This window comes from Anomaloglossus baeobatrachus, chromosome 2 (genome assembly GCF_048569485.1).
Source record: "Anomaloglossus baeobatrachus isolate aAnoBae1 chromosome 2, aAnoBae1.hap1, whole genome shotgun sequence".
NCBI lineage: Eukaryota > Metazoa > Chordata > Amphibia > Anura > Aromobatidae > Anomaloglossus > Anomaloglossus baeobatrachus.
Window position 1 is genome coordinate 299,608,148 of NC_134354.1, and position 27,251 is coordinate 299,635,398.

The window sequence follows — 27,251 nt, forward strand, 5'->3', positions numbered from 1 at the left end:
CCCTGGTTCACCACTTTAATCAGCCCCAAAAAGCCCTCCATGTCCGGCGTACTCCACAGTCCTCCAGCGTCGCATCCAGCGCTGCTGCATGGAGGTGGCAGGAGCTGCAGAAGACACCGCCGCTCCGGTCACCTCCACGCAGCTAATGAAGACAGCCGGCGATCAGCTGAGCTGTCACTGAGGTTACCCGCTGTCACTGGATCCAGCGGTGGCCGCGGGTAACCTCAGTGACAGCTCAGCTGATCGCGCTACTCACCGCCGCTCCTATCACTTCCACGCAGCAACTGAGGTGAGTAGCGCGATCAGCTGAGCTGTCACTGAGGTTACCCGCGGCCACCGCTGCATCCACCGCTGGATCCAGTGACAGCGGGTAACCTCAGTGACAGCTCAGCTGATCGCGCTACTCACCGCCGCTCCTATCACCTCCACGCAGCAACTGAGGTGAGTATAGCGATCAGCTGAGCTGTCACTGATGTTACCCGCGGCCACCGCTGGATCCAGTGACAGCGGGTAACCTCAGTGACAGCTCAGCTGATCGCCGGCTGTCTTCATTAGCTGCGTGGAGGTGACCGGAGCGGCGGTGTCTTCTGCAGCTCCTGTCACCTCCATGCAGCAGCGCTGGACGCGACGCTGGACCATCCTGGAGTACGCCGGACATGGAGGGCTTTTTCGGGCTGATTAAAGTGGTGAACCAGGGTATATGTGTGTGTTATTTATTTCTAATAAAGGATTTTTTTCTGGTGTGTGTGTTTATTTACTGTAATTTACAGATTAATCATGGAGGGTGTCTCATAGACGCCTGACATGATTAATCTAGGACTTATTGGCAGCTATGGGCTGCCAATAATTCCTTATTACCCCGATTTGCCAACGCACCAGGGCAAATCGGGAAGAGCCGGGTACAGTCCCAGAACTGTCGCATCTAATGTATGCGGCAATTCTGGGCGGCTGTTGGCTGATATTGTTAGGCTGGGAGGCTCCCCATAACGTGGAGCTCCCCATCCTGAGAATACCAGCCTTCAGCCGTATGGCTTTATCTGGCTGGCATTAAAATTGGGGGGGACCGCACGCCGTTTTTTTTTAATTATTTATTTATTTATTTCACTGCACAGTATAGACACGCCCACCGGCTGCTGTGATTGGGTGCAGTGTGACACCTGTCACTCAGCGTGGGGGCGTGTCTCACTGCAACCAATCATAGGCGCCGGTGGGCGGGGAAAGCAGGGAATAGGAGATTGTTTAATGAGCGGCCGGCTTTTTCAAAATAGTAAAAGCCGCCGCAGCAGTGTGAATGCCGTGCAGCGCTGCGCCGGAGATCGGGGAACGGTAAGTATGAGAGAGGGGGGGAAACTGACCGACAGACTGTGAGAGAGGGACAGACAGACAGAGAGACCGACAGAGAGACAGAGAGACCGACCGACGGACTCAGGGAGATTGACCGACATACACAGAAATAGAAAGAATAGCCGACATCACTAGAAATAAAAACACCAAACGGACACGGACTATAGGTAGATGCATACGTGTTTACTAACGTGTGTGCACATACCCATAGACTTTCATTGTGTCCACGTGTGCGTGCTCCGTGCAGATAACGGACATGCATCCGTGCCAAACGCACACACATACGGATCACGGACACGCACACACGGACATAATGAAATAACGGACGTGTGACCACAATCATAGATTAACATTGGTGCACGTTTGGCCGTGTCTCCGGCATATACGGAAACGGACCAAACACGCACGTGTTTCACGGACGTGTGAAGGGGGCCTAAGGTGCAGTGGGGGAAAAAAGTATTTAGTCAGCCTCCAATTGTGCAAGTTCTCCCACTTAAAAAGATGAGGGACGCCTGTAATTGACATCATAGGTAGACCAGAACTATGAGAGACAAAATGAGAAAACAAATCCAGAAAATCACCGCGTCTGATTTGGCAAGATTTTTTTCTACAAATTATGGTGGAAAATAAGTATTTGTTCAATAACAAAATATTTTGTTATATATCCTTTGTTGGCAATGACAGAGGTCAAACGTTTTCCATAAGTCTTCATAAGGTTGGCACACACTGTTGGTGGTATGTTGGCCCATTCCTCCATGCAGATCTCCTCTAGAGCAGTGATTTTTTGAGTCTGTCGTTGGGCAACACAGACTTTCAACTCCCTTCAAAGGTTTTCTATGGGGTTGAGATCTAGAGACTGGCTAGGCCACTCTTGGACCTTCATATGCTTCTTCCAAAGCCATTCCTTCATTGCTCTGGCGGTGTGATTGGGATCATTATCATGCTGAAAGACCCAGCCACGTTTCATCTTCAATGCCCTTGCTGATGGAAGGAGGTTTGCACCCAAAATCTCACCATACATGGCCCCATTCATTCTTTCATGTAAACAGATCAGTCGTCCTGGTCTCTTTGCAGAGAAACAGCTCCAAAGCATGATGTTGCCACTCCCATGCTTCACAGTAGGTATGGTGTTCTTGGATGCAACTCAGCATTCTGTCTCCTCCAAACACGAAAGTGCTTTTAAATATTAAACATCTTTCTAAATACCTTTATTTAGCAAAAAGGTATGTTTTATCTAGGGCACTCTGTCAGGATTTTAAAAATGGTAACTGCCGTCTATCAGTGTGCAGCCTGTGCTAGATTTCAGGTGACACAATGTAGAATAGGCTGCGTGAAGAGCATCTGCCAGACAGACATAAGCAGGCCTTACACGCTACGATATTGCTAGCAATAGCTAGCGATATCGTACGCAAAAGCACCCGCCCCCGTCGTGCATGCGATTTCGTGTGATCGCTGCCAGAGCGAACATTATCGCTACGGCAGGGTCACACGCACTTACCTGGTCGGTGGCGTCGCTGTGACTGCCGAACAATCCCTCCCTCAAGGGGGAGGGACGTTTGGCATCACAGCGACGTCACCGCGACATCACTAATCGGCCGGCCAATCAAAGCGGAGGGGCGGAGATGAGCGGGACGTAACATCCCGCCCACCTCCTTCCTTCCGCATTGCGGCCGGCGGCAGGTAAGGAGACGTTCCTCGCTCCTGCGGTGTCACACACAGCGATGTGTGCTGCCGCAGGAGCGACGAACCACATCGATAATCAACCATTACCGATTTTTGGTTTTGGGACGACCATTCCATGGTGAACTATTTTCACCATTTTTGAGGTCGCTTAAGGTCGCTGGTAAGTATAACACACTGCAATATCGTTAATGACACCGGATGTGCATCACTAACAACGTGACTCCAACGATAAAACATTAACGATGTCGTAGCGTGTAAAGCCCCCTATACTCCCTGCACTGCACTGTCAGGTTGTCTGAGATGGATATTCATTCTCACTCAGCTAAAGAAAGGTGTTTATCTTTTCCTTTAGTCCACTCTGCCCAGTGTCCTGTCAGGTGGAATGTGAATTCACGATGCTTGACAAGACGCTGCTTTGACCTAATGTCTGTTTCGAGCAGATGTTTTGCACATAGTCCATCCTATTACATGTCCTCTGAAATCTGGAACGTATTGCACATTGATAGATGGCAGTTGCCATCTTTAAAACCCTACCAAAACAGAATAAAAACACATGTAAAAATAGGCTACCCTGCTGAAAAGAAACTTTATCCTTAAAATCTTGACAGAATGCACTAAATAAAGCATGCCATTTTGCCCAATAAAGGTGTTTAGAAAACATTTTTAATATTTAAATGTGTATTTTTATTTTATTTAAGTATTTTATAAGAAAATCTCAAAGAACCCTTCTAACAGAAACAACTACGGTATATCACAAAAGGGAGTACACCCCTCACATTTTTGTAAATATTTTATTTTTCATGGGACAACCCTGAGGATCTGACACTTTGATACAATGTAAAGTAGTCAGTGTACAGCTTGTATAACAGTCTAAATTTGGTTAGCACTATAAATAACTCAACACACAGCCAAAAGGGTTGAAACTGCTGGCAACAAAATTGAGTACACCCCTAAAGCCAGCTTTACACCTTACAATTAGGTATGCGATCTCGTATGCGATGTGACACGCCCAGGTCGCATATGCGATTGAATGAGATTGCACGTAGGTCGTTCATTTGCTGTCACACGTGCGTTAGTAGCCTATGTTAAATTGATCAATTTTGTGTGCGATCCTTTAGATCATGTGTTCTGTGACGTATGCATCGGGCACCCTTTTTTTTTTTTATTTATTGACTTGACAAGCGTGTGTAATGTGTGGGATGCGTTTTTACTATGTCATCTGCCATTCAGCTCTGCTACATGGCCGCTGACAGCAGACACAGACAGCCATGTAGCAGCGGTGAATGGCAGATGACAGCAGACACAGACAGAGCCGCACTGTCAGAATGAACTCGGGTGAACCTCACCCGACTTCATGGTCATGCTGCGGCTCTGTCTGTGTCGCGCTCTGATTAGCGGTCACCAGTGAAGGACTCACCGGTGACCGCTAAACTCCTGAGTAACTGAATTGAGCAGCCCTCTCTCATACTCACCGATCCCCGATCCCCGGCGCTGCACGGCATTCACACTGCTCCGGCGGCTTTTACTGTTTTGAAAAAGCCGGCCGCCCATTAAACAATCTCGTATTCCCTGCTTACCCCGCCCACCGGCGCCTATGATTGGTTACAGTGAGACACGCCCCCACGCTGAGTGACAGGTGTCATACTGCACCCAATCACAGCAGCCGGTGGGCGTGTCTATACTGTGTAGTGAAATAAATAAATAAATAATTAAAAAAAACGGCGTGCGGTCCCCCCCAATTTTAAAACCAGCCAGATAAAGCCATACGGCTGAAGGCTGGTATTCTCAGGATGGGGAGCTCCACGTTATGGGGAGCCCCCCAGCCTAACAATATCAGCCAACAGCCGCCCAGAATTGCCGCATACATTATATGCGACAGTTCTGGGACTGTACCCGGCTCTTCCCGATTTGCCCTGGTGCGTTGGCAAATCGGGGTAATAAGGATTTATTGGCAGCCCATAGCTGCCAATAAATCCTAGATTAATCATGTCAGGCGTCTATGAGACACCCTCCATGATTAATCTGTAAATTACAGTAAATAAACACACACACACGAAAAAATCCTTTATTAGAAATAAAAAACACAAACATATACCCTGGTTCACCACTTTAATCAGCCCCAAAAAGCCCTCCATGTCCGGCGTAATCCAGGATGGTCCAGCGTCGCTTCCAGCTGTGCTGCATGGAGGTGACCGGAGCTGCAGAATACACCGCCGCTCCGGTCACCTCCACGCAGGTAATGAAGACAGCCGCGCGATCAGCTGCTGTCACTGAGGTTACCCGCTGTCACTGGATCCAGCGGTGGATGCAGCGGTGGCCGCGGGTAACCTCAGTGACAGCCCAGCTGATCGCGCTACTCACCTCAGTTGCTGACTGGAGCTGACCGGAGCGTAGGTGAGTAGCGCGATCAGCTGAGCTGTCACTGAGGTTACCCACGGCCACCGCTGCATCCACCGCTGGATCCAGTAACAGCGGGTAACCTCACTGACAGCTCAGCTGATCGCCGGCTGTCTTCATTTGCTGTGTGGAGGTGACAGGAGTGGCTGTGTCTTCTGCAGCTCCGGTCACCTCCATGCAGCAGAGCTGGAAGCGACGCTGGACCATCCTGGATTACGCCGGACATGGAGGGCTTTTTGGGGCTGATTAAAGTGGTGAACCAGGGTATATGTTTGTGTTTTTTATTTCTAATAAAGGATTTTTTCGTGTGTGTGTGTGTTTATTTACTGTAATTTACAGATTAATCATGGAGGGTGTCTCATAGACGCCTGACATGATTAATCTAGGATTTATTGGCAGCTATGGGCTGCCAATAAATCCTTATTACCCCGATTTGCCAACGCACCAGGGCAAATCGGGAAGAGCCGGGTACAGTCCCAGAACTGTCGCATATAATGTATGCGGCAATTCTGGGCGGCTGTTGGCTGATATTGTTAGGCTGGGGGGCTCCCCATAACGTGGAGCTCCCCATCCTGAGAATACCAGCCTTCAGCCGTATGGCTTTATCTGGCTGGTTTTAAAATTGGGGGGGACCGCACGCCGTTTTTTTTAATTATTTATTTATTTATTTCACTACACAGTATAGACACGCCCACCGGCTGCTGTGATTGGGTGCAGTGTGACACCTGTCACTCAGCATGGGGGGCGTGTCTCACTGTAACCAATCATAGGCGCCGGTGGGCGGGGAAAGCAGGGAATACGAGATTGTTTAATGGGCGGCCGGCTTTTTCAAAACAGTAAAAGCCGCCGGAGCAGTGTGAATGCCGTGCAGAGCCGCATCGGGGATCGGTGAGTATATGAGAGAGGGGTAAGAGGGATAGACTGACATGGACAGAGAGAGAGGGACAGAGATAGTGACGGACTGACAGAGATTAGTGCATGACAGACATTGTGAGGCGCTTCAGAACGCAGCTTGTCAGCTCCGCTCTGAAACAGACCTTTTTTAAGCTGCACACACCTGCGCACACCTGCGCACATAGCATCAGACACCGAAATCGTATGAGGGATGTCACACGTTACAATTGACTAGTTTCGTACTACCAAACGTCCAATGTATGAGGAATAAACGACGTGTATGCGATCACCGTATTTTCGTTCAATATCGATCGCATGTAGGTTTCACACGCAAACACGTCACGAACGATGCCGGATGTGCGTCACTTACAACTTGACCCCGACGACGGATTGAAAGATTTATTGAAGTGTGTAAAGCAGGCTTAAGTGAAAATGGCCAAATTGTGATGAATTAGCCTTTTTCCCTCCCAGGTATCATGTGACTCATTATTGTTACAAGGTAGCAGGTGTGAGTGGGGAGCAGGTGTGAGATTTGCTGTTATCGCTCACACATTCTCTTTTACTGGTCACTGGAAGTTCAACATGGCACCTCATGGCAAAGAATTCTCTGAAGATGTGAAAAAAGAATTATTGCTCTATATAAAGTTGGCCTAGGCTATAAGGAGATTGTCAACATCCTCAAACTGAGCACAATAGACAAAACCATACAGCGGTTTATCAAAACAGGTTCCACTCAGAAGAGGCCTCAACATGGTTGACCAAAGAAGTTGAGTGCACATGCTCAGTGTCATATCCAGAGGTTGTCTTTTTAAAATAGATGTATGAGTGCTGGAAGCATTGCAGCTGAGGTTACAGAGGTGGGGGAGAGGGGGGGGGGGGTGAGCCTGTCAGTGCTCAGACTATACGCCACATACTGCATCAAATTGGTCTGCAGGGCTGCCGTTCCAGAAGGCACAGGATACACAAGAAAGCCCTCACAAACAGTTTGCTGAAGACAAACAGACTAAGGACATGGATTACTGGAACCATAAACTGTGGTCTGATGAGACCAAAATAAACTTATTTGGTTCAGATGGTGTCACGCATGTGTTGCAGCAAGAAGGGGAGGCGTACAACAACAAGTGTGTGCTGCCTACAATCAAGCATAGTGGTGGGCGTGTCTTGGTTTAGGGCTGTATAAGTGCTGCCGGCTGTGGGGAGCTATAGTTCATTGAGAGAACCATGAATGTCATTATGTACTGTGAGAAACTGAAGCAGAGCATGATCTCCTCTTTTCAGAAACTGGGCCACAGGGCAGTATTTTAACATGATAACAAACCCCTCTCCAAGATGACCACTACTTTGCTAAAGAAACTGAGGGTAAAGATGTTGGACTGGCAAAGCATGTCTCCAGACCAAAACCCTATTGAGCATCTGTGGGGCATCCTGAAACAGAAGGTGGAGGAGCACAAGGTCTCTAACATCCACCAGCTCCATGATGTTGTTATGGAGGAGTGGAAGAGGATTCCAATGGCTCCTGTGAAGCTGTAGTGCAGACCATGCCCAAGAGAGCTACGGCAGTGTGTGAAAATAATGGTATCCACACAAAATATTGACACATTGGGCACAATTTGGCCATTTTCACTTAAGGGTGTACTCACTTTAGTTGACACCTGTTCTGATATTAATGGCTGTGTGTTAAGTTATTTAGAGAGTACACAAAGCTGACACTGTCATACAAGCTGGACACTGACTACTTTACATTGTAACAAAATGTTATATCATCAGTGTTGCCCAATGAAAAGATTAAGTAAAATATTTACAAAAATGTGAGGGGTGTACTCACTTATGTGATATACTTATTTTACTTTCTCTTTGGTGCACTGTATGGGAAGTAGTTAAAGTGAACCAAAGCAGGTGACTTTTTAGAATGAGATACCTTGTGTGTGTATATGAGGAATGCACATGCACATACACAGTACAAAGAGACACAAATGATTGCTGCTCTTCTGTGTGTTTGTAGCACACAGACAGAAGCAGCATCTGCACAGAGGACATCATGCAGCAGTATTAAGCAGAGTAGCCTTGAATTCAGCCCAATGGTGAGGTAAAACACTTGCTAGAAAGTTGCATCACTACTCTGTCTAATTTGCTCTGCTCCTCCATTCTCCATAGCCATGGAGCTGAACCCGCATCATACCCAGCAGATGCTGGCTGTGTTATACAGCCAATATCTGCCATAATAGCAGTTAAGCTCCGAATGCTGTTGCTAATGCCTTAAAGGCCACTGCCGATCTCTGGAGTGCCCATCGTTCCTACTGCACGGTCCCATGCAACACGATTACTGCTTTCATAGGTGACCATTATGATAGCTATACAGTGTGTCCACCCATATCCTGTCCACTGCCATTAACTTGAGAACGGTGGCAGCTATAGGCATAGAAGTGGTGTCTAGGTATAGTAAAGTAGCCATGCTAATGAAACCACCTATAGCGCCACCTGGTGGAAAACAACAGAGTTAGCATTTTTATCTCGAAAATGGAACGAGATAGAGAACAAAAGTGAATTACAAAGTTTTAGGGCATCATCAATTCAATACAATACTTTACTATACCTAGACACCACTTCTATTCCTATAGCTGCTGCCGTTCTCAAGTTGATGGCGGTGGACAGGATAGGGGTGGACACACTGTATATGGATGGCTGGACTTCATAGATGAGTTTAGCTAAATACTGCTGTACAGAATTTTCTTTTTTCGTAGTTTCACCACACTTGGAGTATTTATTTACTATTTTCAAATAAGACATTGTACTGCAAAACAAGCTCTCATACAGCTATGTCAACAGAAAAATGGAAAAGTTTTAGCTCTTGGAAGAAGGGGACGAAAATACAAAAGCACAGAAACATAAATTAGCTGCTCTGGAAGGGGTTAATAAACACATCAGCTCTTCCTCGTGCTTTCATATAGTAATGGGACTCCTCCATACCTTCTTATATTCTTATCATTGTCAATACACTATTCATTAGCCCAAATATGAAATCTTCTGTCTGTTTTTATGCTTACCTACTTACAGGACAATGCATCAAAGCTGCTTTTAGGTCTCATGGAAAGTCGCCATGACAGTGAAAATGCAGAGAGAATTCTGATCAGTTTGCGACCACAGGAATTGGTAAGCATCTTCATATTACACTGTTTATGTGATCAGAACTCTCAAAATATGGGTATGATGCAGCTAAAATAAAGCGATATGCAATGTAAATGGCACCAGTGAGCCCAGTGACTGGCTGCAGTGGTCACACATTGGTGTCAAGTCAGCAAAGACCGGGGGAGCAGGCAGAGGCAGTGCTACAGCAGCAAGGGGGTTAAATAAGGCTCATTTTCTTATTTATCGATTGAGCAAAGAACCTTTTTAAAGATGATGTAGTTAGTCCTCCTGCCGGCTCATCGATGCCCCCATAATTTCACTCTCAATGAATTTCTATGGCCGCCTTGGCCTATAGAAGGCCTCCCAGGTCTGCAATCTACGCATCACACTGACAACAACAAAACATGGCAGTACAGAAGAATTCCAGCATATTGCTAAATTATTGATTACATGGTCACGTACTGCAAAGGAAACAAATGCTTACTATGTAAAAAATTCAAAACATGAAAAGCAAATGTAATTAGTATTGCTGCACCCAGCGTGACCCGTGCGGTAACACTAGTGCTTTATTTATCCAGCATGATGCATGCTCAAGGAAAGATAACAACAATGGAAAAATAACCGTATTGTATAAGTCTAAGTAATGTACTAAGGAGAAGCACAGCTATTTATGTAAAAATGGAAAAATAAGCCCTTACAGCGCACCTTCAATGGAACAAGAAAGACTTCATGGGCCCCAGAATATGGGGACTTTACAGAAGGCTGCTTTTAAAATGTGTTTTAGGTTTCAAAAGTAGTACTGCAATATATATATATATATATATATATATATATATATATACAAAAAAGTGTATGTATATATATATGTGTGTACAGTCTTGTGTTGGAGTCTCTAGTGGGGGTTTTACCTCCTCTGTCACCCCTGGCTGACTGCACGCTCTGCTAATTCCATCCTTTCACACAGGTTTGCGGTATCTGTAGATTGGGTTTACTTGTATTTGGCTTGCCCCGTTCCCCCTTCTCTATATTAAACCCCTATGGGTTGATTTACATGTCAGGGGCTGCCCGATGCATCTGATCCATTCAATTTAATCACTGTTTTCCTGCTGTATATCCTCCACTTTTTTTGCCAGGGTAACTATCAGGATTTCTACTGAGCTTTTGATATATGAGCCCACTTGGGTTTTTTTTCATGTTTTCCTTTTGGATACACAAGGCCTGGTGGATGGATACTTGATCTTTTCTCTATTGTTATTTGTGCAGCTCCCAGGTGTTTGCCATTTTTACCACCCCTTTCTCGTGCCTGTTTTATTAAAATATTGACACTATATGTTTAATATGTACATGAATAAACTTTTTGATATTGTAGAAGCTATTTCACTCTGTCCTCCTGGTTTGTGATATGCTTTAAGAGTAGCTCTGAAGTGGTGTGGTGATTGTGTATGATCCACCCCATTTCCTTGTTTGTATGGACTCATCTGGTCTAAATATATATATATATATATATATATTTATATATATATATATATATATATATATATATATATATATATATATATATATATATATATATTTGACATTGCTGTAACTTTGCAGGATTAAATTAACATGTCATATGTACCTCAGGTATGAGTAATAAGGAAACCCCAAAAATGTATTAGGGAATCGCTCTTTTTTTCCCGTTGCTGACATAAAATAGGGCTAATAGAAAATAAAACTTGCTCTGCAAAAAATCAAGTTGTCACAAGGTAACTGACAAAAACATCTTGGAGATGTAGAGATGAAAATAGCTGCATACGTAAAGAAACCTATCAGCAGAGACATGGAAGAATGTTTGACTTTTAAACGCTGTTACTATTAAAGGGAATCTGTCAGCAGGATTTTCTACCTCATCTAAGAGCAGCATGAGGTAGGTAAAGGGGCCCTGAATCCAGCGATGTATCACTTACATTACTGAGTGCAGCAGTTCTGATACAGAGTTTTTACATTTAGCCTTCTGGCAGAGCTGAGAAAACTGCCCCCGCCCATACCAGGCTTCCTATCTACAATGTCTATAGACAGTGATCTTCTAATCACAGAAGGCAGCATGCCAGACTGACAAGCACAAGGCAATGTAGTCCAGCAATGATAAGGTATTGAAGCTGAAACAGACATTACAGGTAAACAACAGCTGAGAACTTGACAAGAAAGGCATCCCTGAATTCTATGTTTTAACCCTTACAGCATTCCGTCTTCAGATTACATAGTAAAACCTGCTGACAGACTCCCTTTAATAGAAAAACATACCTCACAAGCTGACGGGGAACTAAGCCACATAGGAGACTAGTCAAAAAGGCATGTCCTTTGCAGCTCCTCCACGCCCTCTGCCAATGACTGACAGATCTTTCTCTATAAATGCATGCACGCAGAGATCCATCTTCTCTATAAATGCATGCAGGGAGAGATCCATCAATCAAGGGGAGCAGGTGGGGGATGACCCACCAGCTCCGGCCTTTTTGACTAGTCAACTGTGCTACCTAGTCCCCCCCCTCTCTCCACGTACTTCGACACTTGGGGTACGGGATGACACTGACACTCGGGGTACATGATAATCACACTGACACTTGGCTCTTACCTTCAGCACCCAGGTTTCCCATGATCTAAAATCCCTCTATTAGCACTCAGCTTTCCTATGCTCTGATATCTCTGTGTATCCCTGTGTATAATGCAGTCTCCCCCAGGCCTCTCTGTATATAATGCAGCCCCCCCGGGCCTCCCTGTGTATAATGCAGCCTCCCCCAGGTCTCCCTGTGTATAATGCAGCTTTCCCCAGGCCTCCCTGTGTATAATGCAGCCTCCCCCAGGCCTCCCTGTGTATAATTCAGCCTCCCCCAGGCCTCCCTGTGTATAATACAGCCTCCCCTAGGCCTCTCTGTGTATAATGCAGCCTCCCCCAGGTCTCCCTGTGTATAATGCAGCCTTCCCCAGACCTCCCTGTGTATAATGCAGCCTTCCCCAGGCCTCCCTGTGTATAATGCAGCCTCCCCCAGGCCTCCCTGTGTATATATGCCGCCTCCTCCAGACCTCCCTGTGTATAATGCAGCACCCCCAGGCCTCCCTGTGTATAATGCAGCACCCCCAGGTCTCTGGCCACCGTGTACTTACTGACTAAAAAAAAAAATTTACTATCCTCGTTTGTTTCACCACTTCTCCCGTCCTCACCTCTGTCCTCTGTTCCCCCGCTGCTCAGGTCACTGTCCTCCCGTCCTGCGCTCTGTGCTCTCTGCACAGCAGTCGCACAGGAGTGACTTCACCGCTCAGGCACAGGGGGAGAATGATGGAGCATGGAGCCCTGCTCTATGCTTCATCTTTGCTGTGCGCGATAACAGGGGTGGGGGTCTGGTGCCGGCGCCGATGACACCGGGCTTGGGGGCCCGGTGCCAATGCCGATGACACCGGGCAGGGGGGCCCGGTGTCAGCGGTGTCGGCACCGGAACATATAGCGGCCGCGTGGTCTGCAGAGCGGGCCCCTAAGCTGCCGGGCCCGGTCGCAATGGTGACCTCTGCGACCGCGGTAGTTACGCCCCTGGCAACTTGTATGCGATGTCAAGTTTCCTTTAAAGGGGACCTGTAAAAACTCTATTAACCTGCAGATATGAGGTTAATCTGCAGATTAATATAATTTGAAACTTGCCCGGCTCCTTCATATTGCACCCTAATGCCAGGAGGAAAAGAACTTCAATCCTCCCGGCAGGGTTTGGGTTTCAATCAGGGTGTTGCGCAGAAGGGAGTTCAGTCACCGCTTTATGTATGTAGAGCGGCAGCTAGAATTGTGCCCTCTGCACTGACTGACAGCAAGTTCTAATGCTGATCAGCTGTCAGTCAGTACAGGGGATGTGGTTACAGCTGCTGCTCTCTATACACAGAGTGGTGACTGAACCAGTGGCGGCATCGCCCCTGTGATTGAAACCCAAATGCTGCCAGGAGGAATAAAGTTAATTTCCTCTCAGCAGTTGGGTTTATGCAGATGCTGAGCAACTTTCAAATGCTATTAACCTGCAGATTAACCCCATATGTGCAGGTTAATAGTGGTTTTACATGTGACAGGTACCCTTTAAGGGGTTATAAAAGTGGCAGAAAATAACACTATATTTTAAATAAAATGTACACCGTGTGCAGAATTATTAGGCAAGTTGTATTTCAGAGGATTTTTTTTATTATTGATTAACAACTATGTTCTCAATCAACCCAAAAGACTCATAAATATCAAAGCTTAATATTTTTGAAAGTTGGAGTGTTTTTTTTTAGATTTGGCTATCTTAGGAGGATATCTGTTTGTGCAGGTCACTATTACTGTGCAGAATTATTAGGCAACTTAATAAAAACCAAATATATTCCCATCTCACTTGTTTATTTTCACCAGGTAAACCAATATAACTGCACAATATTTAGAAATAAACATTTCTGACATGCAAAAACAAAACCTCAAAAAATTAGTGACCAATATAGCCACTTTTCTTTATGATGACCCTCAGCAGCCTACCATCCATAGGTTATGTCAGTTGCTTGATCTGTTTACGATCAACATTGCGTTCAGCAGCCACCACAGCCTCCCAGACACTGTTCCAAGTGATGTACTGTTTTCCCTCCCTGTAGATCTCACATTTTATGAGGGACCACAGGTTCTCCATAGGGTTCAGATCAGGTGAACAAGTGGGCCATGTCATTTTCTTTTTCATCTTTTAGACCTTTACTGGCCAGCCACGCTGTGGAGTAGTTGGATGAATGTGATGGAGCATTGTCCTGCATGAAAATCATGTTTTTCTTGAACGATACCGACTTCTTCCTGTACCACTGCTTGAATAAGTTGTCTTACAGAAACTGGCAGTAGGTGTAACACCTGCCTGGATAAACAGACTCAGGTAGGATGTAATGGACAGACTAGAGGGAAGCCCCTCACCAAGCAGGACCCCAGAACCCTGAAACCCTTTAACCCCTATACAGGAATTTGGAATTACACAAGGCCCTGGAGATCTCTACCCGTGGAAGGCTGCAGTCCGATGAGAGTAGTCGCAGGCAGGGTCAAACCAGGAACAGCAGAACAGGGACAGAATCGGCAGGCAAAGGCGTAAACAGAAAACATGGCAGTGGTCAGATCCGGGTCGGGCAGCGAGGTACAAAACAGCAGGCAGAAGGGTAGTCAACAACAAGCAAGTCAGCGCACAGCAATCACAAAACAAACAGCACATGTGCCAGAATCAGAACTATCTCTGGCAGAGGCCAGCAGACAGGAGGGGGAATAAGAAGGGTGTGGTGTCTTCCCATTAGCTGTAGCTGAATGATGGTACTTCAGCTGGGAGACACCCGCCACCTACAGTCAGCCAGCGGTACTGCAGATCCCAAGATAACCCAGCCCAGTGGATGATTGGAGCCTGTGCCCACCGGTGCTGCTGGCATCGACTCCTCTCCCATCACCAGCACCATCCACGGCAGGAACACGGCGTCGCCTGGCGATCGGAGCAGAAGTCGCTGGAGCAGACTCCGGCGGTGACGTAACAGTAGGTCCGGGAGTTGATCTTCAATCCATCCTCAAACCGAAAAGGTCCCACAAGTTCATCTTTGATGATACCAGCCCATATCAGTACCCCACCTCCACCTTGCTGGTGTCTGAGTCGAACTGGAGCTCTCTTCCCTTTACTGATCCAGCCTCTGGCCCATTCATCTGGCCCATCAAGAGTCACTCTCATTTCATCAGTTCATAAAACCTTTGAAAAATCAGTCTTAAGATATTTCTTGGACCAGTCTTGACGTTTTATCTTATGTTTCTTGTTCAAAGGTGGTTGTTTTTCAGCTTTCCTTACCTTGGCCATGTCCCTGAGTATGGCACACCTTGTGCTTTTTGATACTCCAGTAACATTGCAGCTCTGAAATATGGCCAAACTGGTGGCAAATGGCATCTTTACAGCTTCACACTTGATTTTCCTCATTTCATGGGCAGTTATTTTGCTCCTTTTTTGCCTAGCATGCTTCTTGCGACCCTGTTGGCTATTTGCCATGAAACGCTTGATTGTTTGGTGATCACACTTCAAAGGTTTGGCAATTTCAAGACTGCTGCATCCCTCTGCAAGACCTCTCACAATTTTGGACTTTTCATAGCCCGTCAAATCTCTCTTCTGACCCATTTTGCCAACGGAAAGGAAGTTGCCTAATAATTAAGCACACCTTATATAGGGTGTTGATGTCATTACACCACACCCCTCCTCATTACAGAGATGCACATCACCTGATTTACTTAATTGGTAGTTGGTTCTCAAGCCTATACAGCTTGGAGTAGGACAACATGTATAAAAAGTATCATGTGATCAAAATACTCATTTGCCTAATAATTCTGCACACAGTGTATTATTATTACTAATATTGATGATAAAGGTCAGTATTTGCTCTTAACAGTTGTCTATATATTTTCTGTATTGTATTTTCAGTTTTACAATAATTTATCCTATGTTGCATAAAAGTACTGGCTTGTGAAATGAATCTACTTTAAGATCCTCGCCTAAATCTTACACCTGTGTTTTGCACAAAGCTCATCAAACTAGGACATGCTGCATTGACATTGTTCTAGTGTGAGTCATATGTAGTGAAGGTGCCTAGGTATGGATGACATGATAAAATGTGATGGATTCTATTTCTAGAAGTGCTAGCTCCGCACTATATAAAGCACAGCTCCAAGGGTATAAATAAAACACAGGTATTTAAGTCATGATCTATATGTATCCAAAGCAATATGGAAATTTACAGCTGAGATGTTTTAATTAGGTGGATGTTATCAAGAAAGCTTACTATCAAGAAGAAGATGAAGGCGACAGCTCTGATGTGTCACCACGTGATGTTGGACATAACATTTACATCCTTGCTTTGCAGGTCAGGCCCTAATTATTATTTCTTATTTTTTTTCTTACCGTGTATTTTATTTCTCTGTATAGGCTATTGAATTAGTCACCACAAAATAATAATACAATGAATACTGATGTGATATGGCCGGCCGGCACTAATACAGGAACACATCCCCAAGGGGTAACACCCAGCGCACATATCATCCACAAATGTATTGGAAGATAAGATAAGAATGGCACCATGCGTTGATCGAAGCAATATCCCAGCATTGTTATTACATAAGCAAAATATCGGACATGACCGGAATGCTGACAGGTCCACTGCATGCAAAATGTATTGTTTGTGGAAATAGGACTTTCTGTGCTTTTCTTATTAAAATGGATCCCCTACAGTTTGTTAGAGGTGTGTCAGGTTTTGAAATGCCCTCGAGGAAAATGCATGACTTATGGGGATATTTCATGGTCTTTTTATTAATGAGGAGCCTTGAATATTGTGAAATCTGTACACAGTTCAACAGAAAGAACAATAATGTATCACTCTTCTGTTCACATTTTTACTTGTTCATGCATTGCCTTTGCGGCTCGATACCTCACAGGTTCACTCAGGTCTCGGGCCTCACCACTCTTGCTTCTTAGTTGGATCATACTTCTGCTAACTTTATGGCATCATTCACACAGACAATGCTCTGCCCCTTGGCAGTACGCCTGTTGGGGGGCATAATCCTACTCACATCTGGTCCCTTGCATCTTGTGGAGTCAAAGACCTCACTCAGCTCTCGAGCCTCACAGACATGGAGTGCCACAATCAGCTTGTTACTCCTTCATAACACACATTACTAACAACCTCATGGGTATTAATATTGAAGTTTAATTCAGGAATACTGTCTAGAGCCAATCAGGCATGCACCATGCACACTTCAAATTTACTACTCACTCAGTAATTGTTACTCAAGATACTATTCTTATACATGGAACTAGTCAAAGGTGTAACACATGTAATATCAACATGAAGAAAACATCAAGAAGACATTATTGGGGCAAAATGTCCTCACAATAAGGGCTCTTTTTCACTTGCAATTTTCATGTGCGAGTGCGATCCAATACAACATCGGATCGCATTCGCACCAGTGTTAATCTATGAGGCAGTTTCCTCTTGCTTATTTTTCTTCGACACGAATCGTGCTCTCGGTGCAATCACAGCATGCTGCGTTTGGCAGCGAGTCTCGGCTCACGCACCCCTATACAACGCTATGGGAGCATGTGAAACATCACACTTCACTAGCATGTTTTGCGACTGCAGTGCGATATACGCAGAGACAGACAGCGTAGGAGATGGGGAGAAAGTGCTCCCTCCTTCCTCTCCGCTCCTGTGATGCAATCACAAGATCACATCACAGCTACATGAGCCTCGGCCGATGCTCGCAGCAGAGGGTCATTAGCATATCGCTTCCAATGCTCTTGTATCGGAAGCTGTACGCAAGTGGAACAGTACCCTAATAACATAATCTGTCTCAGTAAGAGAGTTTTGCTAGAGTCAGTTTCTACCCTGCTAGTCTCTTCAATCCCTTTGTACTCTGATTAACTCCCTCACCCCCCAGCCTGTTTTCCCCTTCTTACTGGGCCAATTTTTCCAATTCTGACCAGTATCACTTTATGATGTAATAACTCTGGAACGCTGCAACGGATCCTGGTGATTTTGAAAATGTATTTTTCATGACATATTGTACTCCATGATAATGTTACATTTTGGACGAGATTTTTTACATTTGTTTGTGAATATATCGGCAATTTGGCGAAAATGACGCAATTTTTAATTTCTATGATTATATATCATAGTTATGTCACACAAAATAGTTAATAAATAATATTTACCACATGTCTACTTTACATCAGCACCATTTCTGAAAAATAAGTTTTGTTAAACGTTTAAGGCTATGTGCCCACTGTGTTTTTTTTTATTTTCAGCACACAAAAAATATGGCTTGGGAGGAAAAAAAGCTGCTGATAAAATGTATTTTTTTCATACGTTTTTGCATTTTTTTCATGCTTTTTCACATGCTTTATTTCATGTTTTTTTGTCCTTTTTTTAAGTCATGGTGATCGCGGAGGTTCCGGTGCTGCACCCCCGCGGTTGATGCTGGGTCTCCGGCTGATGTTACAGCTGGTACCCGGCTCTCTCTGCTCAGAGTGGGGCTCGCACTGTTCCCGTACATTTAACCCCCAGAATGCTGCGATTAGTGCGATTGCAACAGTCAGAAGGCAGGGAGAGGGATCTCTTACCTCTCCCTGGCGATTGGGTCCCTGGAAAGTGATCACGGGGGCCCGATTGCTGCCATAGTAACCCTGGCTCATCACCATGACGACCCAGGCTTACTGAACTACGAATCGCCTCACAAACTAGGGCACCTACGTCACCAGACTTCCCTCCAGCAAAGTCCCCCAGTAAAGACCGTGAGGCCTAGGTGCAGGGAAACCCGGTGACGTCACAATTGTGTTCATGCAAATTGCTATTCTTAGTCTGGGGGGCGGCCTAATAACCATAGGACTCCCCAGGCTGAGAATACCGGCCCCCAGCTGTCAGGCTTTATCATGGCTGGGTATCAAAATTAGAAGGGGCAGCACACTGTTTTTTTAAATTATTTATTTGAATAATTTTAAAAAAGGCCGCATGTGGTTCCTCTTATTTTGATACACAGCTAAGATAAGCGCATGGCTGGTGGCTGCAGCCTGTAGCCGACTTTATCTGTGCTGGTATCAATACAGGGGGGACCCTATACCAATTGTTTTATTTATTTACTTTATACCACGATATAGACTTGGCGACAGCGCTTGTGTTTACAACCAATCAACAGACGCTGTCTGGGGGCGGGGTCTGACTTCAGCCAATTAGGTATGCTGGTGAGCGAGGAAAGCAGTGAATATTCATTAGAGATAACTGTCGGGCCCAGAAGTAATGCTTCAGCCGTGGGGACTCTGTAAGTATGTACTGCTTTAACTCTTTTGCTTCTTTTTTTGTTTTATATAGTGGCCAATCACAGCCATGCCAATATTTGAAATGGCTGTGATGGGCAGGGAGAGGATGATTTTTGCCATCCGATCATTTACCGATCCTTCGTAAGATCTTTTGCTGTAAATGATCAGATGTCCGATCCCGATCTGACCAAAGATTGTACTATATTTTCTGATCTTTGCTGATCAGGATCGCTCATCTCTATTGCAGGGAGCCACAGTAATGTCAAAAAGCACATAAAAAAACACAAAAGAAAGCAACGTGGGTATTACACATCCTGCGTTTTTTTCCTGCGTTTTTTACTGACTCCATTGAAGTAAATTGGGGAAAAAATGCTAAAACAATTGACATGCTGCTTCTTTTTTCAGCAACAAAAAAAGCAAGGAAAAAAGAAGCAACGTGCGCACAGCAAGTCACAATTCTTATAGACTTTGCCGGGATGATTTTTCCTTGCTTCTTTAAAGAATGCTAGAAAAATAAAAAGGAAAAAAACACCCTTTGGGCAGAATGCCTAACAGCATCTTCTCCTTTTTCCAACAAAATTTACATAACATTTTTAGAAATCCCATCACATTTGAAGTGACTTTAAGAGGCCTATGTGACAGAAAATACCCAAAAGTGACACCATTATGAAAACTGCACCCCTCAAACTGCGCAAAATCACATTCAAGAAAATTCTGAACTCTTCAGATGAGTCACAAGAACTAAAGCAATGTGGAAGGAAAAAATTAAAATTTATCTTTTTCCCACAAAAACTTTTACTTTAGCTCAAAATTTCAAAACACCTTCAATGTAATAGCAATAGGCACATGCTATACGTGTAGGTCAAAACCAAAATGCAGCATTTCCACAAGAGTAACAGGAGAAACAGTACCATTCAATTTGTTGTGCAATTTCTCCTGAGTACAGAGATACTCCATATGTGGTGGAAAACTATTGTTTGGGCACACGGCAAGGCTCGGAAGAGAAGGTAGAAAGCAAAATTGGCTGGAATCGATAGCGGATGCCATGTCAATTTTGCAAATCCCCTGATATTCCTAAACAGTGGAAACCCCTCCAACAGTCACCCCATTTTGTAAACTAGACCTCTCAAGAAACGTTTCATGCCAAAACAGCAGAAACCCCACATGTAACCCCATTTTGGAAACTACACCTTGCAATGAATTCATCTTGGGATTAGTGAGCATTTTTAACCCTTAGGGAATTCACAGAATTCTATAACATTAGGCTGAGTTAATGAAAATTACCATTTTTTTTCCAGTAAAATATTGCTTTGGCCCTAAGTTTTTCATTTTCAAAGGGGTAACGGGAGAAAGCAAATGGTACAATTTGTTATGCAATTTTTTCTGAGTATGTCAATACTCCATATGGAGTCGAAAACTATTTATGAGACTCAGTGCAGAGCTCAGCAGAGAAGGAGCGCCATATTATAGGGCAGATTTTCCTGTTATGGTTTGTGAGTGCCATGTCACATTGGCAGAGCCCCTGAGGTGCCAGAACAGCAGAACTCCCATAAGTGACCTAATTTTGCAAACTAAACCTCTCAATGCATTCATCTAGGGGTGTAGTGATCATATTGATACTACAGGTTTGTTACAGAATTTTATACCATTGGGCAGTAAAGAAAAAATAATTAAATTTTTACCACAAAAAAATTGTTTTTGCACAGATTTTTCATTTTCACACAGGAAAATGGGTAAAAATGGCATCAAAATTTGTCACAAAATTTATGCTAAACATGGCAATACCTCATATGTGGCTGTAGAATACTGCTTAGCAGCACAGCAAGACTCAGGAGGGAAGGAGCACTATTTGACTCTTGGAGTAGAAATTTCTGTACAATAGTTTTCAGACTCCATATACAGAGTTCCTAATTGCCAGAAGAGACGAGTTTCCCTCAAGTGACCCCATTTAGAAAATTACACCCCTCTAAGTATTTACTTACAAAATTTCAAATCTGCCATTGTAGTGCCCAGTAGATTGTAGCACCCAGCACGTTATAGTGCCCATAAATAGTGCCCAGCTTGTGCTTCTGTAGACACGCACCCCATAAATTAAGTGGGCTCTCCTAACTACAGAAATGCAAAACATATGGTTTAGGCACACTGGTGGGACTGAGAAAGGGGGGGGGGCACTTGGTTTTGGATGTTATGAGGGAATATCCCAAATTATGAGCCATATAGTAAATACTCCGCCAGCACACTTGCGTTGGATAGAGTATCGTTCTCTAGTCGTGACCCAGTCGAATGAAAATAAATGCATACACATAATAACCAAAGGCTTAATACAGTAAACAGTAATTAATAATATTTAGCCGTGGTCAAGAGGAATGCAGAGTCTAGTTCTTTCTCAAGTCGTGGCCAGGGCGTATGGAAATTAATGCATACACATAATGACCAAAGGCAATAGATTACCAAAAACATCTTTTTGTGAACATATTACCAAAATTATAAAGTGCAAGTGCACTTACCATTCACAATATCATGTGACTATAGTGTGGTAAAGTACCGCATGACAAAAAAAAAAAAAATTTTTTTGGACTACTGGCAATAGGCGTATAAAGGAATCATCACATAATGCACATACCCAAATAGAAGAAAAAAGGGATCACCACCAACGCGCGTTTCACGAGGTGTTGTTGCTTCTTCAAGGAGGAGACCCTACCTGTGGATGTGTAGATTTTTCTGTATTTCTTTTTGGGAGGGAGCCATTGCACTTTTCCAGAGCTTTTCTGCTACCAGAAACGTGGAAGCCCCCTATATTTCCATTAACAGATGATGAACCTGAGTGGGGACTTGTGTTTTGTGGGTGAATGTGAATGCTATTTTGTGGCAATTTGGGTACAGAACATTTTGGATCCGTTCACATTTATCTTGTGCTCTATGCTGAGCACATACATTAGAATTATAGTTTACAACTACAAAATTCGTGATTCAGGTGAAAACCCCAAATGGATCCATTCACTAATGAAGCAGAAGAGTTAAGGCCGCTTTACATGCAACGACGTATATGTCGACGTATAACGATATGTCGTCAGGGTCTCGGAATTCGTGACGCACATCCGGCATCGTTAGCGACGTCGTTGTGTATGACACCTACGAGCGAATGCTAACGATCACAAATACACACCAAATCGTAGATCGTTGACACGTCGTTCATTTTAAAAATATCATTGCTCGTGCTGGACGCAGGTTGTTCGTCGTTCCTGAGGCAGCACACATCGCTACGTGTGACTGACAACCCGGGAACGACGAACAACTTACCTGTGTCCTCCGGCAACAAGGTGGGAGTGACGTGAATGCGGCTGCTCTCCGCCCCTCCGCTTCTATTGGTGGCCCGCTGAGGGATGTTGCTGTGACGCCGAACGAACCGCCCCCTTAAAAAAGAGGTTGTTCGGCGCCACAGCGACGTCGTTGAGAAGGTAAGTATGTGTGACGCGTATCGGCGATATTGTTCGCCACGGCCAGCGATTTGCCTGTGACGCACAAACGGCGGGGGGGGGTGCTTTCGCAGCGTGTAAAGTAGCCTTTACTCCAGACTCCGTTTGGCCTCTGTTCAGCGGTGTCTGACTTTTTAAAGATGCACAATACTGTTGATGACCATGTGGCGCCCCTGACCTGGTCAGGCACCACAGAGTATTGCACCCATGCGGGAACAATGCTTCCAGGTAATCTCCAAAGGCCAGGATGAGGTGCACACACAAACATATAGTGACCAGGCCTCCCACATCACCAGAGGGGACCCTTGGGTAGCCAGAAGGGGTTAACTTTCAATTCCCGGCTGGGGGTGTGTTCAGGGGCTAGTTGCTAGGAAGCAGGGCAGAGGGAGTCTAGAGGAAGAAGTTGAAGCGTGTGGAAGGGAGCAGAGGAGCTCTCGTGTCAGACAGGTCCTGAGGAGTGCAGTAGCTGAAAGCGGGGGAGAAAGGAGTACCGTGGGTCGGCCTGAAAATCATCCAGAGAGAAGGGTGGCTGACAGGGGACAGGGCCAGAAGCCATCCCACCAAGGCCACGCTGCCGGCAGACGAGCCAGAGAGAGAGGGGAGCAGGGTGGTAACAGCTTCCCTGGAGGGGTCCTACCACGCTTCAAGCAAAGGATCCTCCTAAAACAGAAAGAGTGCAAGGAAGGCGAGTGGACAGCTACCCTCAGAACGGCCTCCTGGAATTCCTGGTTCAACCTGGTTATCACAGTGTCACCCGGGCATCTCACCGTGACCTCCAAACAGTGAGTAAACACGTTGAAAGACTTCTTGGACTGTGTTTGAGTCATTCTGCGACCTGTGGTCCCACACACATACACCGGGGCCTGGGGCTTGCCTCACTCTCAGGGGGCTAATATACTGACTGCACCCACCATCAGCCCCAGGCATCCCTTAATCTGCAGTGGCGGTCCCCGCTGACCGCAATACTGAGAGTGGCGTCACGATAATCCCAAATAGAAGATTTCCTACCTGTGACCAGACTGTTCCATCCACGTGGAGTCCCTGAAGGTAATGCACAGACACATACTAGCGGGGCTTCACAACTTCTGGCGTCACGAACAGGATAAGGACTAGACCTGTTCAGACAGGTGACCGTGTGCCTCAGAGGTCCGACCGCAAAAATTGAACCGCCGCCATATTGCCATCTTCAAAGGCGCGCGCTGCAGCCCGCGCGAGGGAGAAGAGCACCGCCCACGAAGAGGTGTGGCCGCCCGAGAATCCCCACAATTCGGAGAGCGTTCTGACCCAGGAAGTGGAAAGGGAGCGCGCAGATTTTGTGAAGAAAAATGGACGCTGCAGGAGGTAATGCCCCTGGTCAGGGCGACGCAGCCCGAGCGATGCCAGCCCCCGTCGTGCTGGACGCAGCAGCGCCTGGTGCCGGTGCCGCGGTCGCAGCTGCGCCGGCCGAAATCTCCCCCATAATGCCAGTTTCCTTGCTGTATGTCCCAGGAGCGCAATGGCTGCCCCAATACGCCGGTAAAATAGACACGCTGACCGGGTTTAAGAAGAAGATCAACACCCTGCTAGACATGCACGCGATGACTGGTAAGCAGAGGGCCGCTGTGGTGCTGGGACAATTGACTGGAGCCGCAGAATTGGAAGCTGAGTCCTGGACCAATGATGACCGGGGCTCTGTTGAGACCATCTTTGCCAAACTAGCAGTTGCTTTTGAACACCGCACAGAGGGAGAGCTGAGGACGGACTTCTATAACTGCCGGCAGAAGCCCCAGGATAGCATAAGAGACTATGCCCTCAGGCTGCAGGCTGCACTACGGGCTCTCAAGCTGGTGGACCCTGTCAGTGATCAGGAAGGAAACCGGATGATGAAGGAACAATTCTTGCGGGGCCTGCGCTCTCCTGAGGATGGGAAGCAGATGATGCTGTGGTCCCTGGAACACCCTGACGTGGACTTTGCCATTCTGAAAGACAGGGCAGTGAAAGCACTCCAACCTCCTGTGGACACAGACCCCGTCGCACCAGCATGGCCTGCCAGTTCCACGGCTGCAGGAGCGGAATCCTCCTCGCAGACCCTGATAACTGCAAAAGGACTCAACGCGCCAGCAGAGACCATAAGTACGCTATCCTCCCAGGTGCAACAGCTCACTAAGGACGTCGCACAAATCCTGAAAGCAATGCAGTTGCCCTCAGAGACCAAAGTCCCTCATCAGATCCTGCTAGCTGACAACCCAGAGGACGTCCCTTGGATGCGGAGGAGAAGAGGTCCCCCAACCCGAGGCAGGAGCAGTGATCGCTATGACTCATCTGGACAACCCATCTGTCGTCGTTGCCAGGAGGCAGGTCACTATGCAAGGGCCTGTCCTTTAAACGAGCCAAACCTGGGGCCGGGGGCCAGTCCTCAGGATTAAGAAGATCAGGCCCAGGTCGCTGCTGTGATCAGTACGTGGGTGGACGTCCTGTCCTGTCCATCGTCCTGGACGGGATCCCTACCCCGGCATTATTGGACACCGGCTCTCAGGTCACCACGATCCCGTATGTCCTTTATCGTAGGTTTTGGTCGGACGACGATCTCCGACCACCGGACCCCTCCCTCACCATCTATGCTGCCAACGGACAACCTATAGACCAGATCGGGGTCAAAGAGGTAACCATAAAGGTAGGAAGGCAGGAAATGAAGGGACAAGGACTGATTGTTGTGGACACTGATATTAGAGAAAGGAACCCGCAAATGATTTTAGGCACTAATGTAATAGAAAATTGCCTAGGGGAAGTGTTGTTGTTGCTTCACCAGATTGTTGAAGGTGCTGAGGGCAGGTCGCAAAGAGCCTTGCAAAAGGAGATCCGAATCATTCTGAGGAAGCAACAGGTAAAACAGACTGGCGGTGAGATTGGTAGTGTACGGGTGATGGATGCTAACCCCATTGTGATACCCCCACGGAGTGAAATGATGATGTGGTGTAGAGCAGCGGTAGGTCTCAGAGGACAAGATTACCAGGCTGTACTAGAGCCCACTCATTCAGACCACTGGCCCACGATTCTGACAGCCAGGGGGGTAGTTGATGTACACAAGGGACGAGTGCCTGTACGAGTGTTGAACTGTGGGGAGGAGGAAGCCAGACTACCAAGGTACGCTACCATAGCCAAACTGTTTACATGCTCAAATGACGCCATAACACCTGTAGGTCCCCTGACACAAGCTGACTCAAAAGAGGACGAGACCTCCCAAAAGCAGTTAGAGGATTGGTGCCAGAAACTCCACGTGGGGACTGACTCTACACCCGTCTACCAGAAACATGGGGTTTACAGGGTCGTGCAGGAATACGAGCAGGTCTTTAGTAAGAACCCACTAGACTTTGGTAGGATCAAAGGGGTGCAACATCACATACCCACAGGCAGTCATCCTCCCATTAAGGAAAGACATAGGCCTATTCCACCAGCCCATTACCAGCGCACAAAGGACATGCTGAAGGACATGAAGGAGGCAGGAGTCATAAGGGACAGTTGCAGCCCCTGGGCAGCTCACCTGGTCCTGGTGAGAAAGAAGGATGGCACGATGAGGATGTGTGTGGATTACAGACGGATAAATCAGATAACACACAAGGATGCCTACCCTTTGCCAAGGATAGAGGAATCCCTCGCTGCCTTGAAAACCTCCAACTACTTTTCTACCCTAGATCTTACTAGTGGCTACTGGCAAGTATCTGTAGCAGAAGAAGATCGGGAGAAGACGGCCTTCACCACTCCAATGGGCCTCTGTGAGTTCAACAGCATGCCATTTGGACTCTGCAATGCCCCCGGGACCTTCCAGAGGCTTATGGAATGTTGCCTAGGGCACCTCAACTTTGAAACCGTCCTGCTCTACCTGGATGATGTCATCGTGTACTCCAAGACCTACGAGGACCACCTGAAACACCTGGCTGAAGTCTTTGAAGCGCTATCCCGATATGGAATGAAGCTGAAACCACCCAAGTGCCATTTACTGAAGCCAAAGGTCCAGTACCTAGGTCACGTGGTCAGTGCAGAAGGAGTAGCACCGGACCCAGAGAAGGTCACAGTCATCCAGGAATGGCCCACACCTACTACCGTCCGGGAGGTACGCCAGTTCCTTGGCTTGGTAGGCTACTACAGAAGGTTCATCAAGGGCTACACGAAAATGGCAGCGCCTTTGCAAGAGCTCCTGGTAGGCCACCCAAAGAAGAAAGGAAAGACCTCCGGCCCGCCATTTCACTGGGGAGAAGCAGAAGAACACTCCTTCAGACAAATGAAAGGGGCCTTGACGGGTGAAGAGATCCTAGCCTACCCTGACTACAGTCTACCATTTGTACTGTATACAGATGCCAGTAATGTGGGACTGGGAGCAGTGCTTTCACAGGTGCAGGAAGGCAAAGAGCGTGTGATTGCTTACGCCAGCAGGAAGCTCAGGCCTACTGAAAGAAACCCAGAAAATTATAGCTCATTTAAGCTAGAGTTCCTGGCCATGGTATGGGCT

The 27,251-nt window shown here is 46.3% G+C and overlaps 1 protein-coding gene across 2 annotated transcripts in view; it reads left to right on the forward strand.

Moving 5' to 3' along the window:
- The window catches only part of ITPR3 (inositol 1,4,5-trisphosphate receptor type 3), a 483,832-nt gene that overhangs the window by 277,127 nt on the left and 179,454 nt on the right, over nucleotides 1-27,251 (forward strand). For both annotated transcript variants that reach the window (XM_075335858.1, XM_075335859.1), the window contains 2 exons: nucleotides 9,373-9,468; nucleotides 16,240-16,344. In XM_075335858.1, coding sequence (XP_075191973.1) covers nucleotides 9,373-9,468; nucleotides 16,240-16,344 — 201 coding nt within the window. The remainder of the gene's footprint in view (nucleotides 1-9,372; nucleotides 9,469-16,239; nucleotides 16,345-27,251) is intronic.